Below are 18,213 nucleotides of genomic sequence, written 5' to 3'. Positions count from 1 at the left end.
CATAAAAGGCACCAGGTGCAAACCAGACTAAATGCATGCAGAACCTGCATGTTATTGGTGCGCTTTTGATTTTGGTGGGTTGACGCAGTTATTTGTAAGGACATGCCAGCACCCCTCAAGTATGTGAAGAACTGGCAAATCAAGTCAGTTGGTATTCCATCAATGTCCTTCCTTAATCCTGATGAGCTGAACCCATTGTCAGGAAAAGGAAAATCCTTGCCGCTGCACTATTGAAAGAATACATCAGCCACCCCTGGTTTAGCAGGTGATTGATTTTCTGCAGTTCATTAATTCTCCGCTTAAATAAGACCATAAGACATTAGAGCTGAATTAAGCCATTTGGCCGGCCGAGTCTTCTCCACCATTCAGTCATGGCTAAATCATTCTCCCTTCTCAACGCCATTTTTCTGCCTTCTTCCCATAGCTTTTGTCACTCTCACTAATTAAGAACCTAGCAACCTCTGCTGTAAATATACCACATGACAGCCTCCACAGCCGTTTATGACAATGCATTCCAATGATTCACCACCTTCTGGCTAAAAAAAAAATTCCTCCTCATCTATGTTCTAAATGGACATCCCATGGCTGTGTTCTCTGGCCCTAGACTCTCTTGTGATTTGAATGATCCTCTCATCCACTCTAACTAGGCATTAAAATATTTGGCAGATCCCCCCTCATTCTTCCGAACTCCAGCAAGTACAGGCCAAGACCCATCGAATGTTCTTCGTATGTTAAATCTTTTCATTCCTGGTATCATTCTTGTAAGCCTCTTCTGGACCATCTCCAATGCCAGCACATGTGAACATGGGGTGCAAAACTGCCCACAATATGCCAGATGTGGTTTGACCAGTGCCTTATAAAGCCTCAGTGTTGCCTCCTTGCTTTTATATTCTAGTCCTCTGAAAATGAATGCTAACATTGCATTTGCCTTCCTCACTCCCAACTCAACCTACAAGTTAGCCTTTAGGGAATCCTGCATTAGGACTCCCAAGTCCCATTGCACCTCCGTTTTCAGAATTCGCTCCCTGTTTAAAAATTAGTCTACTCCTTTATTTCTTTTACCAAAGTGCATGACTATGCATTTCCCTACAGTGTGTTCAATCAGCCATTTGTTTGTCCATTCTCCTAATCTCCCTGTTCACTGCTTTCTCGCCACTACCTGCTTTCGACCTACCTTTGCATTGTCTGCAAACTTGGCAACAAAGCCATCAATTCCAATGTCCAGATCACTAATATATAACATGAAAAATAGTGGATCCAACAACAACATTTGTGGAACATCACTAGTCACTGACCCTTGTACTTCTTCCTTGATTTCATGAAGTTCTGACCTAGTGGTGAATGATTCTGTCCAACACAAAACATACTCATAGACATTCACTTAGAAGTAATTTTGTTTGTGTGAATGAACTGAGTCAGCACAAAAGAGGAAGGGCTGTTAGTAGAGGGATACGTTCCTGAAACTTGGTGGGGGATCATAATGTGTTTCCGTACTTGAGTAATATTGTTCTCACGGAGATGTGCTCCACCACAAGGGCATTTTTCAGAATAGGAGTGGGGTGGGGGGTGGTGAACACTCCAACATCAGCATCTGTCCACGTATCTTTGACCATAACCCTAATGCACCCATTCTGTATTTGAGCTGGAGATATTTGTTAAATCTCATGGATGTATTCAAGGAAGGCCAGTATCAGTTCTTAGTTCATGAGTGCTGGCTGCTTTCCTCATTGATTATTTCTCTGAGCAGCAAGCAGAATAGGCACATATTTTGTGGTAGGATTGCAAGCTTGAGCAAGTAAAGGGTTCCATTACCCCTACAGACCTCACTTTACAGGTAGTGGGCTTTGTTACATATTCTAGCCAGGAAATTTGCTTTTGCCACCAGGGACGATCTAAACTAGATTGGCAGGAATGTGGGAATCAAGAGAGTGAATGCATTCTGAAAATGGGTATGTATGGCAACCAAAGCATGCAAGCCTAGCGACCAGGATAGCCATGTTTTCAGTAAAAGAGAAGATAGGACCTCTGCTTTTAATTGCATCTATTTCAGTACACATAGCTTAACAGGCAAGGTTCTTGAACTGGGGTGTGGATTGTCTTTGGGGACTGGGATATTGTGGCCATCACAGAAACAATGTTGAGAGAAGGGCAGGACTGACTCCCTCAGTGTTCCGGGATATTGGTGCTTTAGGCATGATAGAGGAACAAGTAGTAGTGGAAGGGAGGACATAACAGCAGGACTTCAGGAAGGGGAAGTCAATACTTTTTTCAATACTTGTTTAATTTAATGATAGATATATATCAATAAATGTGTTGAAATTATAATAAGAAAATATATATTTTTATTGTAATTTATTGTGTTTATTATACACTGCATTGTACTGCTGCCACAACAAATTTAATTTCATGACATATGCCAGTGATATTAAACCTAATTCTGATTCTGGATTTATGATATTCTTGAAGGATCATTGATGGAGGCAATGTGGAAAGACTTAGAAATAAGAAGGGGATTGACACCATCAGTCAGTGAGGTGGAGGAGAAGTTGTGCATGTTTGTGTGCTGAAATCATAAACAAAAGTTAAATCAAATATTTGCTATAGAATAAGCCAATCCTAAATGATGTTTGTACCCTCTTTCAGGGCTTTAAAATTCAGAATCAGTTTTATGATCACTGGTTTGTGTCATGAAATTTGTTAACTTAGCAGCAGCAGTTCAATGCAATACATAATATAGAAGAAAAGAAAGTAAAAATAAATAAGTAGATCAATTACAGTATATGTATATTGAATAGATTAAAAATCATGCAAAAACAGAAGTATATTAAAAAAGTGAGGTAGTGTTCATGGGTTCAATGTCCATTTAAGAATCAGATGGCAGAGGGGAAGAAGCTGTTCCTGAATCGCTCAGTGTGTGCCTTCAGGCTTCTGTACCTCCTACCTGATGGTAAAAGTGAGAAAAGGGCATGCCCTGGGTCCTTAATAATGGACACTGCCTTTCTGAGGCACCGCTCCTTGAAGATGTCCCGGGTACTTTGTAGGCTAGTACCCAAGATGGAGCTGACTAAATTTACGACCCTTGGCAGCTTCTCTCGGTCCTGTGCAGTAGACCCCCCCTCCCCCATACCAGCCAGTGATGCAGCCTGTCAGAAAATTTACTCCTTTTGTCCCACATGATCTCTCTTCTCTCAAATTTGTGGAAAACACATTAATCTTTCATATATTTATGTCATTTTGTTGGCACTACAGCCAAATGGATATAAATTAAAGTAAGAAATGTTTTGCATGTCTTCTTGTTAAATAAAGCAAATAATTGATGCAAAGCTTCAGAAAACTAAATAATGGAACAAGACTTCTTATTACACTTGAAAATGGTGGCTTTTAAACTTGTCCTCATTAATCACTGCACACACAGAACTTTTACACTGGTAGTTTTAGCAATAAATGGTAGGGCATTCAATTAATGTCAGTAAACATTATCCTGTGAACAGTTGTATTGTCAGCAGTTGTTTCTGTGGTTTCAGTCAGTTATTAGCTCACCCATACAGATGGAAAGAGAATGCAGATGAATCATTAATGTGTGCCTGTGCACTGTAAAGCCTTTATACTTTCATAGACCATTATGTGCAAGATGCCAACAACATTGACATGCAGTTTTGCGATGCTATATGGAGATTGTCAGTTCCAGCTATTTTTCCAGGTTTCCAGAAATAATCCTTCCTTTGCCTGTGTCACAGCCATTCCCAACTGTATCCTATTCCTTGCCTGATTGGAGAGACTGGTTTGTGAGACTTCTATCATGCCTGCAATGTGCAGAGTCTCTCCTTTTATATCACAGCCAAGCAGACTTGATGGACTGAATGGCCTCACTCTGTTCCTATGTCTTGTGGTCTCATTTTTGAGTTGATCCACCGCCTAATACTTGGTCTCCCTATGTGTTGGTTCTTAAGAATATAACCAGAATTGGGAACTGCCTTTGAGGGGAAATTGCAAGTCAAGTTGTGGTTTGCATCCAGTGTGCAGAACCTGGAACTCAGCTGGAGAAGCTACACAAGAGGATGATTTATCCTTTTCATGCTTCTACCTTGTAAAAATGCGTCATTAAGTTGCCTTTAATTTGCTTTGTCTACTTAACATCAACCCTGGGAACATGTTGCGTCTGAGAATGGCAGCAAAATAACTTGGTATATAGATCAAAAAGAAAGAAACATTGGCTGACCATCTTGAAGAGCTTCAAGAATAAAAAAGAATGAGCACTCTGTCCTCACAAACTTAATATTTGGAATACTTTGTCAATTTTCTTTCATAGTTGCCTTACACATCCAGGAGAATACAGACAATGTTAACCGAAAAAGCCTAATGTTTTTGGAGATAGTCTCCTGCACTCGCTGGAAACCATGCATATAGTATGGACTTCCAGAGAAACTGATTACATTGGAGTATCTTTCTGAATGACACTTCGTTGTATCTCTTACCAATAGATCGTCACTTAAGTTGCATTTCTAGGTCTTGCAAACAAAAAATATCAGTGGCTTCATTTGATTCCGATCCCCTTAGAAAAGACCTGCACCACACAAGATGCATTATTGCATTTGAAGAGGTGTTTAAGTTGCAGTAAGAAACCAATGGTGTTGTAAATTAAGGGACAAGACAGTTTAGCTGCTGGTTCAGGATTTAGTTTTAAACATTTTAGAAAAAGAAATTGTTTTGGTAATTGATACAGTGATGTATGTATGCCCAGTGGTTAGAAATTAAAATGTGTACATTTTCACAAGTGAGGACTTTGAATGTCTTATATAACCTGAATCAAACAGTCATAACGCCATACAGAAAAGAAACAGGCCCTTTGCTAAACCATGGAAATGCAGAGTATTCAGTACTAATCCCACTTACCTGCACTTGATCCATATATTTGTATGCATTGGAATTCAGGTGCTCAATTTGGTATGTCATGGAATATGGAAGATCAAAAGCAGCAAGCTGACTGTGTGTCCAGAGACCCCAGTTCTTTGGCACAGAGCTCGGAAAGAGCAATGCAGTGAACTTTTAACATCATAAGTCAGCGAGTTGTTTGTTTGTTATGTCTCCCCTCTCGTAGATGGAGACACTTCTTTTTCCCTTATTAGGGGGAGAGAGAGAGCCTGTGATATGTCAAATTACTGGGTGAAGAAGTAGTCTTTGGGGTACTGCAAGTCTATGTCTTTATTGATGCTTTGCTGCATGCTTGAGTGCTTGGTGGGGGGTGCCGATGCTTTTTTTTGGTGGGGGAGGAGGGATCATTGCTTTGCTGCTGCTTACGCATGGGAAGGGGGAGCGGGGGGGATGCTTTGGGTTTCTTACATTTAACTATCATTCATTCTTTGGGGTACTCGTCTGTTTTCATGGATGGTTGTGAAGAAAAAGAATTTCAGGATGTATATTTCTCTGACATTAAATGTATCTTTGAAACCTTTGAATAGTTGCTGCTTAAAAACTATTAGAGTACCCACCTCTACCATATCTTCAGGTACTGCATTCCAAATTTCAGCCATCCTCTGGTAAATATCATGTTGTGACCAAAGGCTACCTTCCCTGCTGCTAGGAGCAATTTTTGTATTGTGCCATATATCGACCACACTAACATCTTGTTAAAATACACACAGTGGTCACTTTATCAGGTATATCTCTACACCTGGGATTTTCATGCACAACAGTCTACGGAGCTTACTTCCAGTGAGCAGTAGTTCTTTTGGTGAAAAATGTCTTGTTAATGAGAGAGATCAGAGGAGAATGGCTAGACTGGCAGGAATGCCACAGTAACTCAAATAACCTTGCGTTACAACAGTGGTGTGCAGAAGAGCTTCTTAAAATACACAGCACATCGAACCTTGGAGTCGATGGACCACAGCAGCAGAAGACCATGGACGTACATTCAGTGGTCTCTTTATGAGGTACAAGAGGTCCCTAATGAAATGGCCATTGAGTGCATGTAACAAGCAGCAAGGATCCCAGCACCAATTCCTATAGTTCATACTGGTCGTGGGCTTCTAATTATAAAGGCAACCCTCTACCATAGTTTTCTACCATCTACTGCCAATACAAATTTGAATCTAATTTGGCAAATTGTCTTGGATGCCATTTTATGAAAGTTGTTTCGTAGTTTTCTAATTGCTCTGGAGGCTTGAGAGCTCTGGTTTGCAGCTCCTTCTTCCTTTGTGTTTATTTGCTGATGGAAGTCTGTCTGACTAAAAGCAAGACAGAAATTTGTAGACTCTGCTTCTGTGATAATGAATAAAATCATCAACTATTTAGGCATTTTAAATTTTAAATATTTTCCCCTTTTGGTGGAGAAATTGTACCTGCTGCAAAATAAAAACAGATTCCAAATGATTGAAGGCCAGAAATCAATTAAAAATTAAATTAAAGCATATTGAGAATCTGAAGATAATCATTTGGGTAACTACGGCTATTAATAATATTTTACTCACAGAAACATCATTGTGACTTGTGATGTTAACGTCTCAATTTCCCTCGTGTATCCAAAGAAGGTGTTTTGTTATAATCATCCAGACAAATTATTCCAACGTGAAGAGGAGAGATTAAGCATGCACTGGTTAGTGCAGTGTCATTTCCCTTGTGTGAGCTTGGTTCCAACTCAGCTCTGTAATAGAATGAAGATTCCTTCCCTCAGCTTATGTGTCTTCCATGAAATGATTTTTGTACTGTGAAATCATATAGCACATAAATCATCTTAATGCAGAAAATGGAAATGACATTGTGGAGTGAAGATATCAGATTGGACAGGTGAAATGGAGAAAAAGTGTAATCTTCATCAGGGAATGCCTTATTGGTGATAGTGATTTAAAGCCAAAAATTTGATATATACTATAGTTAAATGTTTTGTTTAAATCAAATCTCGTTTATCTATTTGAAAAGAATTTTTTTTCGTAAATCCTTTCCATACATGAAATACTATTTCCCTTCAACTGTCTTGATGTGATTTAATGTAGAACGATGAGAAGTTGCTTTTGGGTGATTAATTATTAAAACAAATTGAGAACCTAAGGACAAAAGTTGAAAAAGGGAATGCCTGCTTGAGCCAGCTCTACCAAATACTCAAATATGCACAGTCTCTAAGTAGAGAATCCTAAAGACTGACATTACACTGGGTAAAAGTAGTTCTATTCACCTCAATCCTTTCTATGCAACCTGTTATCCTGAGAGAATGTTCCTTAATTCCAAATACGGCCAAGTAAGTCAACCTCAACACCTACCATTTTTTAAAAAAAAACTTTTGATAAATGTTTGCTTTAGTGAGTTCATTTCTCAATTAAAGAGAATATAGGCCCAATCTGTCAAGTATTTTCAAATGGGAAATTCTTCTTATCCCAGTAATCAGTACTATAAGTCACCCTTCCACTGTCTCGAGGTATAATTTCGAAGCTTTGTTGAATTTGTATTGGCCTCTTTATTCTGTTGTATTCTGAATTGTTTGTTATATCTGCCTGCAAAGATTTTTTCTGATTCATTGATGTGGGCATCCAAATCTCTCGAGCAGTTTCTCTCCATTTCAAAAAAAAATTTCCCTTCCTGGTATCACTTCACATTTGCCCACTTTTAACTCTGTGTGGCACCTCACTGCACACTCACTTAGCATGTCCATACCTATTCTTTAAATTTTCATGCATAGACTTCAGTGTTTGCTTCATGAAATTTCTATCTTTGATACCCTTGATACTTTATTATGTCATTAATTTAAGTCAATAATATGGATTATAAATAGATGATTATCATAGATCTTGTGGCACCAGCCAGCTGCATTCAACAAAATCGATCCTTGAATATCGTATCATCAATGCTATATCCATGAAAGTACCTGATATCCAAATTCATGAACTGAAGTATAACAGCCTCTGAAGTGGCATCACATTAGATCACCTCTGCAAATGTGTGAGGCATCCACTTCCATCTAAAGTACAGGTGATGTCAAAAAATAACTCCAATCATTTAATTTTCTTCCATAAATTATCCTCGTTCAACTTGGTGATAGGGTTTATTAAGTCAATATTTTCTTCATGATGATTTCCACTGTTTCCTTACCATAGATACCAAATTTTAAAGCCTCTCATTCCCTATTTTCCCTTGTGTGGTGAAGAGTACATTGACTGGATGCATTAGAGCCTGGTATGGAAACGCCAATGACATTGAAGGAAGAGCCTACAAAATGTAGTGGATATGGTGCAGTCCATCACAGGCAAAGCTCTCCCTGCCATTGAGCACATCTACACAGAGCCCTGTCACAGGAAAGCAACGTCCATCATCAGGGACTGCTGCCGTTCAGGCCATCTTCCCTTCTCGCCGCTGCCAGCAGGAAGAAGGTACAGGAGCCTCAGACCCATACCACCAGGTTCAGAAACAACTAAAGGATATGCTGGAAGCAGGTCACAATTGTTACCACACAGTTTGCAATGGCCACTATGTTCAGACGAACAGCACAGCAGCAAAACAAACCCCCTCCCAACGAGCACCAGATGATTTTAAAAATCCTTGTAATCCTCTGGCTGTTCTTTTTATTCTGTAGTGTGGGTGGATCAATATCCCAGTGGCACCTTCAGTAGCATTATTTTAGGAACAAATCAAATCAAGTCAAGTTTAATTATCATTCAAACATATATAGATACAGCTGAACAAGACAGTAAACAAACAAACGTAGTCCAAACTTCTGCACATTGTCTCCAGGTTATGGCAGGTTTCCATTCCTGTAAACTATTTGTAACCTGAATAGTTTGCAAAACAGAAATCTGCCCTTGAATCAAGTTCTCAAATGGCAGCAAATATATTTGCAGCACTGGCAAATCTATCTGATCAATCTCCCAATCTTTTGTTCGTACATCTGCGCTGTGCATAAATCAGGGGTTTGTAATCTGGGGAGGTCATATACTTCAGGTTTATCAATGTATATATTTTGCCGTTATGAAGGAATGTTGGAAATATCATTGTATTGAATGTGCACTACCAGATGCATTTTAGAGACACCTTGGTTGCTTCCTATCACAGTAGAAAATGTCACAAAGTATATATTGAGGGAACTATTCATTTATTATTTGATCTTTATTGGTTTTTTAGTTTTCTTTATAATCATTTATATTAAGAGCTCTGTGTGAAATTTAGTGCACTGTCAAATGCCACTTTCTTTAGGGGTAAGAATGAGATCCCCAGCAAATGAATGGAAATGCATTGAGCATAGGCTCACAAATGAATGTTTCATACTTGAATGTTAAATATTAAGTATGAAAATATATTTCATTTAAATTGTGTTAATTTTTTTTTGTCATTTCAATTTAAATTTCGATGATATGCTATGCTTCATCCAGGCTGGGAAACCTTTGATTGAAGATCTATTCACTGACTTGCGTGATGGAAGGCGACTTCTGGAACTTTTGGAGGGTCTTGTTGGCCATGATCTAGTAAGTCGGCAACCTAAGTTCTGAATTCTATCTTTCTCAGCACTGGCTGCTATAAAGCTTTTCTGATAGATATTTTATGTTCAACTTATGTTTTTCTTGTGAATTTTGTGTCTCTGATACTATGTGCCTGTGATGCTGTTACAAGTTTCACATTGCACCTGTGCATATGTCAATCAGCTTGACTTTGATTTTAAACATATGTTCGTCTCTCCTGATTTTTCAACTGGTTGACAAACGCTGTTTTTAATTGTATCACCAAGCAAGTCCCACCAGTTGTAGTAAATATAATTTCACTGAATGAGTATGATATTTTGAATTTGAGCCTAGGATTTTTTTTAAAAATCTGGAAATATTTGATAGTATGTTCAAAAAACTATTTTGTGTAACAGGCTTTTTTATATCAGGTATGCTACAAATAGAGTGAAGAACATCTTTCACTGTTTAATTTTTGCACAAAGGGGATATAATTTTTCAATGAAAATAATCTTCAAAAAGCTCCTCACCATAAGAGAGAATATGTAGATGCTGGAAATCCAAACAACAGACATAAAATACTGGAGGAACTCAGCAGTCCAGGCAGCATCTGTGGAAAAAAGTACAGTTGATGTTTCAGGCCAAGATCCTTCAGCAGGATTGGAGAAAAAAAGATGAGCAGTAGATTTCAAAGGTCGGGGGAGGGGAGAGAGAAACAGAAAGTGATAAGTGAAATCAGGAGGGGGAGGGATGAAGTAAGTAGCTGGGAAGTTGATTGGTGAAAGAGATGCAGAGCTGGAGAAGGGGGAGTCTGATAGGTGGAGATAGAAGGCGTTGGAAGAAAGAAAAGGAGGGGAGGAGCACGAGAGGGAGGCAAGGAGATAAAGTGAGAGAAGCAAAAAGGGATGAGGCCTGGTGAAGGAGAGGGCGGAGGGGCCATGGGCCACTACTGGAAGTTCAAGAAATCGATGTTCATGCCATCAGGTTGGAGGCTACCCAGACATGTTGTTCCTCCAACCTGAGTGTGGCCTCATCACGACGGTAGAGGAGGCCATAGATTGACATATCAGAATGGAAAGTGGAATTAAAACTGGATGGCCATTGGGTGCTCCCGCTTCTGGTGGACAGTGAACCGGTCTCCTAATCTACATCGGGTCTCACTGATAGACAGGAGGCCACACCGGGAGCACTGGACACAGTTTATGACCCCAGCAGATTCACAGGTGACGTATTGCCTCACCTGGAAGGACTGTTTGGGGCCCTGAATGGTAGTAAGGGAGGAGATTTAGGGGCAGGTGTAGCATTTGTTCCACTTGCAAGGGCAAGTGCCAGGAGGGAGATCAATGGGGAGGGACAAATGGACAAGGGAGTCGTGTAGGGAGCGATCCCTGCGGAAAGCAGAAAGTGGTGGGGGGGGAGGGAAGGATGTGCTTGGTGGTGGGATCCCGTTGGAGATGACGCCAATCAATTTCCCAGCTCTTTACTTCATCCCTCCCCCTCCTGGTTTCACCTATCACCTTGTGTTTTTCTCTCCCCTGCCCCAACCTTTTAAATCTACTGCTCATCTTTTGCTCTCCCATCCTGCTGAAGGGTCTCGGCCTGAAACATCGACTGTACTTTTTTCCATAGATGCTGTCTGGCCTGCTGAATTCCTCCAGCATTTCGTGTGTGTTGCTTCAAAAAGCTCCTAATTGGTCCCATAAACACTTGAACATTTTTAAAAAAGTTTTAATACTTTGGGAAGAAAGGCTTAACTGTCATTCGATGTGCACGATATCAGCACAGTGAAGCTGTGCATTATGTGTGGTTTAAAATTCCCAAGATTTTTAAAATTAATTACGTTGACAGATTGTGAGAATGCAGTAAATGGAGTGCCAATTCCTGCATGTCTGTTTTCCTTGAGGCATCACTAATAAACATGACTGTGTCAAGCCATACTTATCAGCTTTAGTTGGACTGATCATGAAGGAAGAAGTGATGAAGAGAAAATGGATAATGGATGTGTTAGGAATTTTAATGCAGATTTGGTAAATGTTAGTGTTAAAATATTTATTGCATTTTGCTGTCTTGTCCACTGTTTCAATAGAATGCTGTGACCCATTTAAATGTGAGGGTCAGGGAGCTCATGCATGTTCTTATTAATCAATATGTTCTGCAAATATTTAGTATTTCCAGAGTGATTTGTTCTCATTTCTTAGCAGGAAGTCTGCTTACAAATTATGTCAGCCAAGTTTACCCAGTATCAGAATAAAACCATTGTCAATTCGGTGATGAATGACTTGGTAAACAACTTGGAATCAAAATATAAATTTTGTTTTAAAGATGGATTTCCATCTTTATGTAATAAATATCATGCATCACACTAGGAAAAGCCTGCAGTGTTTACATGCATCTTAGCTTTGTCAAAATGACTGCAATCATTGTGGCTTTTATTTCAGTTCATGCCAAGATGAGGGTAAGAGTGCAAGATGGGATTGCAGTTTTAGTTCCCTTCGTCTTGCATCTCCAACCGCAATTTTCCTGCACAGTTTTGCATGGTATTTGAATGAGTGCCCATGCTCAGTCCTAGTCATTGCATTGCTGAAGTGAAATGTATTTACTGATCTTGAGCAGGAACCTCTGACCTCAGCTTAGTAGATGCTGAACTGTTGTTATGATACTCACTAATTTTTCGGGGAGAAAAATATTTTTGGAACAGTGCAGGTTTGCATATGAAATACAGTCCTATGTGGGTATCTTCACCAGAAAAACAGCTATTCAAGGAAGTGGTTTATCACCACTTGCTGAGGGCACTTAAATACTGACCTTGCACTGACCAGCACATCCCATGCATGAGGATGATAATATGATGGCCCAAAATAAAACTATGAAACATTTTTGTTTATTCATACATTGGAAATGATGTAGCTTTTTTAACTATTTGTTATTTATTCTGGGGTAAAGCCTCTACAGAGATTCTCTAAATCATTTAGCATAACTTGGTTGGAAATCTTTGTAGGAACAGTGTAGATTTCTGTGGCGATTGCAGGCGTCTAGCCTTCACGTCAAATCATGAGTGACAAGAATTCATAAGTTATTGTGAAATCTTGGAGGCGTCACACTTGCTTTGTCCTTAACTTGCAGCACTTGGTGCTGAAGGCCGTTTAAATCACTCAGGTTGTTCTCAAGTCACTTGTGCTTACAGGCTTATGTCGATCAATTCACTGAATCTTGTTGCCAGAATGCCTTTTATTTCCTTGGCTACAGCAGATTAAGGTGAGGAGTTGAGGATAGCTGTAAACCATAGATTGGTGATAGATACAAATCTATTTTTTTAATGAAAGTACATTATTCATCCTTGCGTAATTTATTATTCTAGGCAAAAGAAAAGGGATCTACAAGGGTTCATGCTCTGAACAATGTCAACCGAGCATTACAGATTTTGCAGAAGAACAATGTAAGTGATTGTGTGATTCTGTGTGAGCAGCCAGACCGTCTGATAATCGGGTTGAAAAGCACAGGGATTTAAAGCTGCAGAAAAAGCATTGCAGACAAGGATTCCAGTTGAAAGGTCAAGTTTAGTTAATATGAATCTGATTTCCGGTTTATGTTGAAAGAATAATGGCAATATGTTTCCTGTTTTTCTTAGGATAAACTTGCAGTATTTTGCGGTACATTTTCTCACCCCTAATCTGTTTTGACTGTGGCTGAGGAATCTGGTCCCAGTGCTGTTTTCCAGCCTGCCTTGGGTATGACCTTGTGTCAGTTTGATTGTCCCCTTAGTCATAAAGGGAAGAGTGGGGAGAGTCAGCAGAGAATGGAAACTGCTCCTTTGGCAGAGAAAAACTACAATATCCATCAAGCACCCATTTACTCTGATCCCTTTCTATTCTGCCCACATTCCCATCAACTCTCACAGATTCAGCAACTCAGTTGTACACTAGAGGCATCCTTGTAGTCAAATGACTAATAAATCTGCCTATCAGTGTGCTGTGGGAGAAAACTTGAGCACTTGGAGCAAAGCCACGGGGGAACTCTCTCAACCAACACCAGAGGCTGGGTCACTGAAGCTGTGAGGCAGAAAATATGTTCTCAGCCCACCATGACATGGCTAGAATTAGGATCATGTCACGTGGGAGGGCTAAAGCAATGGAGGTAATTTTACTCTCCTTGACAGATCTGTTTACAGTAAGTTGGAGGATTGTGTATTGAAAGTGATTGTACAGTTTGCACTGGCCCTGGAGCTCAGCTTCACACAGCTTCCACCGGATGCAAAAATGTGCAAAAGCTGGGGCTGGGTGACACTCTGCTGACTTGGTTTCATGACTCACCTGCCAGATGTTGCTTGCCATCTACCTGTGAACAATGAACAGCAATTGCCACTCAGCCATAGATTTACAGAGTGGTCTTTAGTCTCAGGATATCCTTGCTTTCTTGCCCATTAATGTGTGCTCAGTGTTGTAATGTAAGAAATGTGACTGTCTATTCTGCACTGCAAGTTTCCACAGACATCATTGTGATGCTGGTCAGATAATTTGGCGTTGATTGAGCAATATCAATGGCAAAGGGATTCTGCATGACTCACTGGCACTTTAAAGTCAGTAACATGGCATTTTGTGTCAGGTGTCAGGAGGTATAGCATTAGTTTGAATCTCACCTGAAAGACAGCATTGCTCATTTTTCAGTACATTACTTGGGATTGTTGACCTGTGTTTTTCATTTTAAGCAGGGCTTGAATCAACAACCTTCTAACTGATTGGCAAGAACATAATTTCTGAGTTCTGTGTATGAGACGGATTAAGTAGAGCAGTGCCAGCAAGAGCAGGCTTGAATTAAAAACATAAACAGGTCTTGATGTCACATGAACTGAGATAGAGATAAGAATTTTGTTTGCATGCTGTCTGGACAGATCATGGCATACACCTTGAGGTAGTAAAATGGAAAATAAAATGCAGAATATAGTGCTGCAGTTTCAGAGAAGTTGCAGTGTAGATTGACAAATTGAGTGCAAATACTGTGACAGGGTAGACTGGGAGCTCAAATATTTATGTACTTTGCATATGAGAGATCCGTCCAAGAGTCTGTAACAGTGGTGTAGAAGCCGTCCTCGTCTGGTGGTACATACTCTCAAATATTTGTATCTTCTACCCATTGGAAGAAGGATTCAGGGTCATGATCTTAAATGTAGACTATCTCCATGCCTTCAGTAGATCCTGCTTGATCTGCTGAATTCCCTTGCCAGTTTGGTTTGTGCTCCAATTCAAGCAAGTGAAGCCTACCTTATCTCCAGGAGTATAGCTAGGGGGTCTGACAGCCTGTCAGTGAGTTCTACCTTTAGCATTTCCTGCTATCTCCATGTGCTTCTGGTATTGTCTGTGCCCCCCACCCCACCCTTCCCACAAGAGACAGTCTGTGAAGGGGACTGATCTAGGTGCTACAATCCTGTCTGTATCAGAATTATTGTCAAGATTTTCAGCTCTGCTCTGTCTGGCCATGTCTTGAATGATATGTGCTTGGAAATGCTGGATGGAATGATAGGGTCGGGAAGATGTACATAAACCTCTGCTGTATAAGCAGCACTTCCACTGCTAATTAATTGATCTCATCCCATCGCGTGAAGGAGATGTGCTAAATTCCCCAGCAAGAAAAATGGAAGCAGTTGGGTGATTCCTTTGATAAAGACGTCCAGTTTAAATCTCCTTGCTGTTGTGGAGATGAAGAAGAAGCAGGTGTAGCCCGGATGGAGCTACAGTGTGCATCGTCAAACTGAAAACTAGTGCAGCAGTATTCCTGCTGACGCATGAACACTCATAGGAAGGAGAGAAGAAAATGCTTGCACAGAGTGGATCTGGGGTTCTGTTGGACTGTGCTTGAAGGAATAAGAGTTATGATGCAGGTCTTCTCGTCGCACCTCTGGTGACATTTCTTTCTGAAATGCGGTCCAGTCCCAGTGTAAATGCTGTTCAAGAGGTTGGAGGCAGTGGCCAAATCTCCACCTTGCAGGTGACCATATCAACCATCTGAAAGTGAGCTCATCCTCCTTCTCCCGCTATGTCTCCCGTTAACCCATCTCCTTGCCTAATTTTATACCAGGAGACCAAACTACAGTCTATGCCTCACAGTCTTATGGTGTACTGTGCTGTTACTTTGATCTCAATGCATTAACTGCCAACTTTTATTTTCCCAAGGCATTATAATCTTAGAAAGTATTTTTGCTCTTTTTTTGGGGTTTTATGGCATCTCTCCCTTACTCAAAGCAGTTATAGGGTCGCAGAAACAAAGCAATAAAATGTTTCTGATTTTCTGATTATAATTTTCAGCAGTTGGTTCACTGCAACAATTGTACTGCTGCAAATGCCTGTTAACATGAAGTAGATCTCATATTTTGCTGCTGAATCAGAATTTGGTTCTTTTCTTTTTGAAGGTCTGGTCAGATTGCACTAACAGAACTCTTGACTAGTCTCTTTATAAGGATGTTGTCAAGAAGTTATTGTTAGTAACATTTCAACTTTGTTCCCTTTAGGTGGATTTGGTAAATATCGGAGGAAGTGATATCGTGGATGGAAATCATAAACTTACCCTGGGTTTGATCTGGAGCATCATCCTCCACTGGCAGGTAAATACTGTTCATTGACTCACTTAATTTTGTAGGGTTAGTATGCCTTTCATGTGGATAGTTATTGATGAATCACCAGAATAGAGAGCTGTGATGTCATGTTACAGTAATTATTAATTTCTCCAGCTGCAGCGCAGTCATTACTTATTGCAGTTAAACAATGTATTATTATACCAGACTGGTTTATGTTTGGTAATGTAATATTGGACAGCAGTGGTCAAATTAAGAATCCACAATTTATCTCCCTTTGCACAAGCACTAAGATGGATTTTTACAGTTTCCCTGACGCTGCTCAAGTTTAGTACCTTGGTTCTGACAGCCACCACCTCTTGCATTGTTGTGACTCCTGGAATAAGATTTAAAAGCACTGTATGCAGCAATGGCACCGAATACTCCCTAGATGGGAGACTTGACTGCCTAGGGACATTGCCACTGACCATCCTGGTCTGGGGGATGTTGCTCTCTGGTTGGGTGTGTGACAGGCAGTAAGAAAACCAAGTTGAGGGAAAAAGCTTTGTGACTTCCACTATTTCTCAGGCAGTCAGGACAGCATTGGTTGAAGTGACTTATCATCGTGTCTTTGGAGAGACTAAATCCTGTCCTGACAGGAGTAATTCCACACTTAGCATTCAAAATTGTTACATCTTTTTGTGAATAGTAAGCACTTAAGCTTCCAACATGGTGAGGATGCTTCGTGAATATGACCGTTCACATGGTTAAGGAACTCAGTGCGTGTAAAAGATGATAAGGTGGAAGCATTTCAGCCAGTAATGGATGAAACATAACAGTCTCATCCTGAGATTACTGTAATCAATGTTCAATGAAGTCCACTTCATGTAATATCACAAAATGGTTCATACTACTCCCACAATGTCTGAAGATTTAATCCAGAACCAGCCACACTTCAAACTAATATTCCTGTACAGCTGTCCTTTCAAATGGAAAATCACCTTGGGATATGATATCCACTAAAAGCACCACCTTTAGAAAGGCAAATATAATTAGACATGAAATACTGGCCTTGTGAGATAGTGATCAGGTTCTTTGAATAAGTTGGCGTGGTGAAATGTTGAGTTAAAATAAGTTGAAAGAAATGTTGCAGTGTGCTAAAGTGTACCATCACCCCTGTGGGATGGATTATATTGTGATGCAAAGGAGCCCTTTCTGTTTCATAGCCTGCTAATTTTGTTTTTAAATAATAATGTCCCTTGAACAGCTAAAGAAGCCTTTGAAGTGGCTTTAAGGTGAGCTATTATATGGAATGGAATTGTGTCTACTGTTCTGGTTTGCAGGGAGGGAGGGTTATTTGACTGCATGGAAACTTAATTTTGTCATGGATAGTGCTTTTACATTAGATCCACCATTGTTCCAAATGACATGATAGCGTGCCCCTACTTTATTTTTATCCATTTGTCATGGTTTAGTGGATATAATGTCCATCATATACGAGGGGTGATTGATAAGTTTGTGGCCTAAGGTAGAAGGAGATGCGTTATTAACTTCAAACTTTCTGCATAATCACTCAAAGAGTTGAACTGCACATGCATGTAACGAGAGCTGTGTAATTCATCTCCTTCTACCTTAGGCCACAAACTTATCAATCACCCTTCGTATCTGGGATACTTAGTAGTAGCTTTCATGTTATATGGCACAATTTATCAATATGGTTGAACTTCATATATTGATAGACTGACTTGGTTGAGGGGCAAGTGCAGTACCTGGGAAATATATAGATGAGCTCATCCAGCCTGCTAAACTGTGCAGGAGTTTACTTTGGTTGGAATTGTCACTGGGAACAGGAACAAGTGCTGATTATAATTTCCTACTGGTTATAACTTTTGACAGCTTTTTCCAAGATTGATTAGAAATTCTTGATCAGATAATAAAAATCAGTCACTCTTATCACTGAATACAGTAAAACCTGTTTCTATCATTTTCAATACAAACATCACTGTCCTGATGCCTGAGTATTTCCCACTCACCCACCAGAAACTATCCCTGCTGTAGATCTGACATCAGTCATTGGCATCATGGTTGGTGCAGACATTGTGGGGCAAATAACCTGTTCCTCATTCTATAGTTTTTTGTGTTCTGTATAACACAATCAGAAAGGAGCAGGGCGAGGTCAATTCACTCCTCTCACCTGTCCTGCCATTCATTATCATCACTGCTGATCTAGGTATGCTGACCTCAACTCTC

General features: G+C 40.0%; 1 protein-coding gene across 11 annotated transcripts in view; it reads left to right on the top strand.

The window, feature by feature from the left end:
• dmd (dystrophin) overlaps positions 1 to 18,213 on the top strand; it is a 1,961,093-nt gene that overhangs the window by 538,530 nt on the left and 1,404,350 nt on the right. For all 11 annotated transcript variants that reach the window (XM_072260552.1, XM_072260560.1, XM_072260554.1 and 8 more), the window contains exons 3-5: positions 9,354 to 9,446; positions 12,778 to 12,855; positions 15,922 to 16,014. In XM_072260552.1, the coding sequence (XP_072116653.1) occupies positions 9,354 to 9,446; positions 12,778 to 12,855; positions 15,922 to 16,014 (264 nt within the window). The remainder of the gene's footprint in view (positions 1 to 9,353; positions 9,447 to 12,777; positions 12,856 to 15,921; positions 16,015 to 18,213) is intronic.

Source organism: Mobula birostris, chromosome 6 (genome assembly GCF_030028105.1).
Source record: "Mobula birostris isolate sMobBir1 chromosome 6, sMobBir1.hap1, whole genome shotgun sequence".
NCBI lineage: Eukaryota > Metazoa > Chordata > Chondrichthyes > Myliobatiformes > Myliobatidae > Mobula > Mobula birostris.
This window is presented reverse-complemented; position numbering and strand designations above follow the sequence as displayed.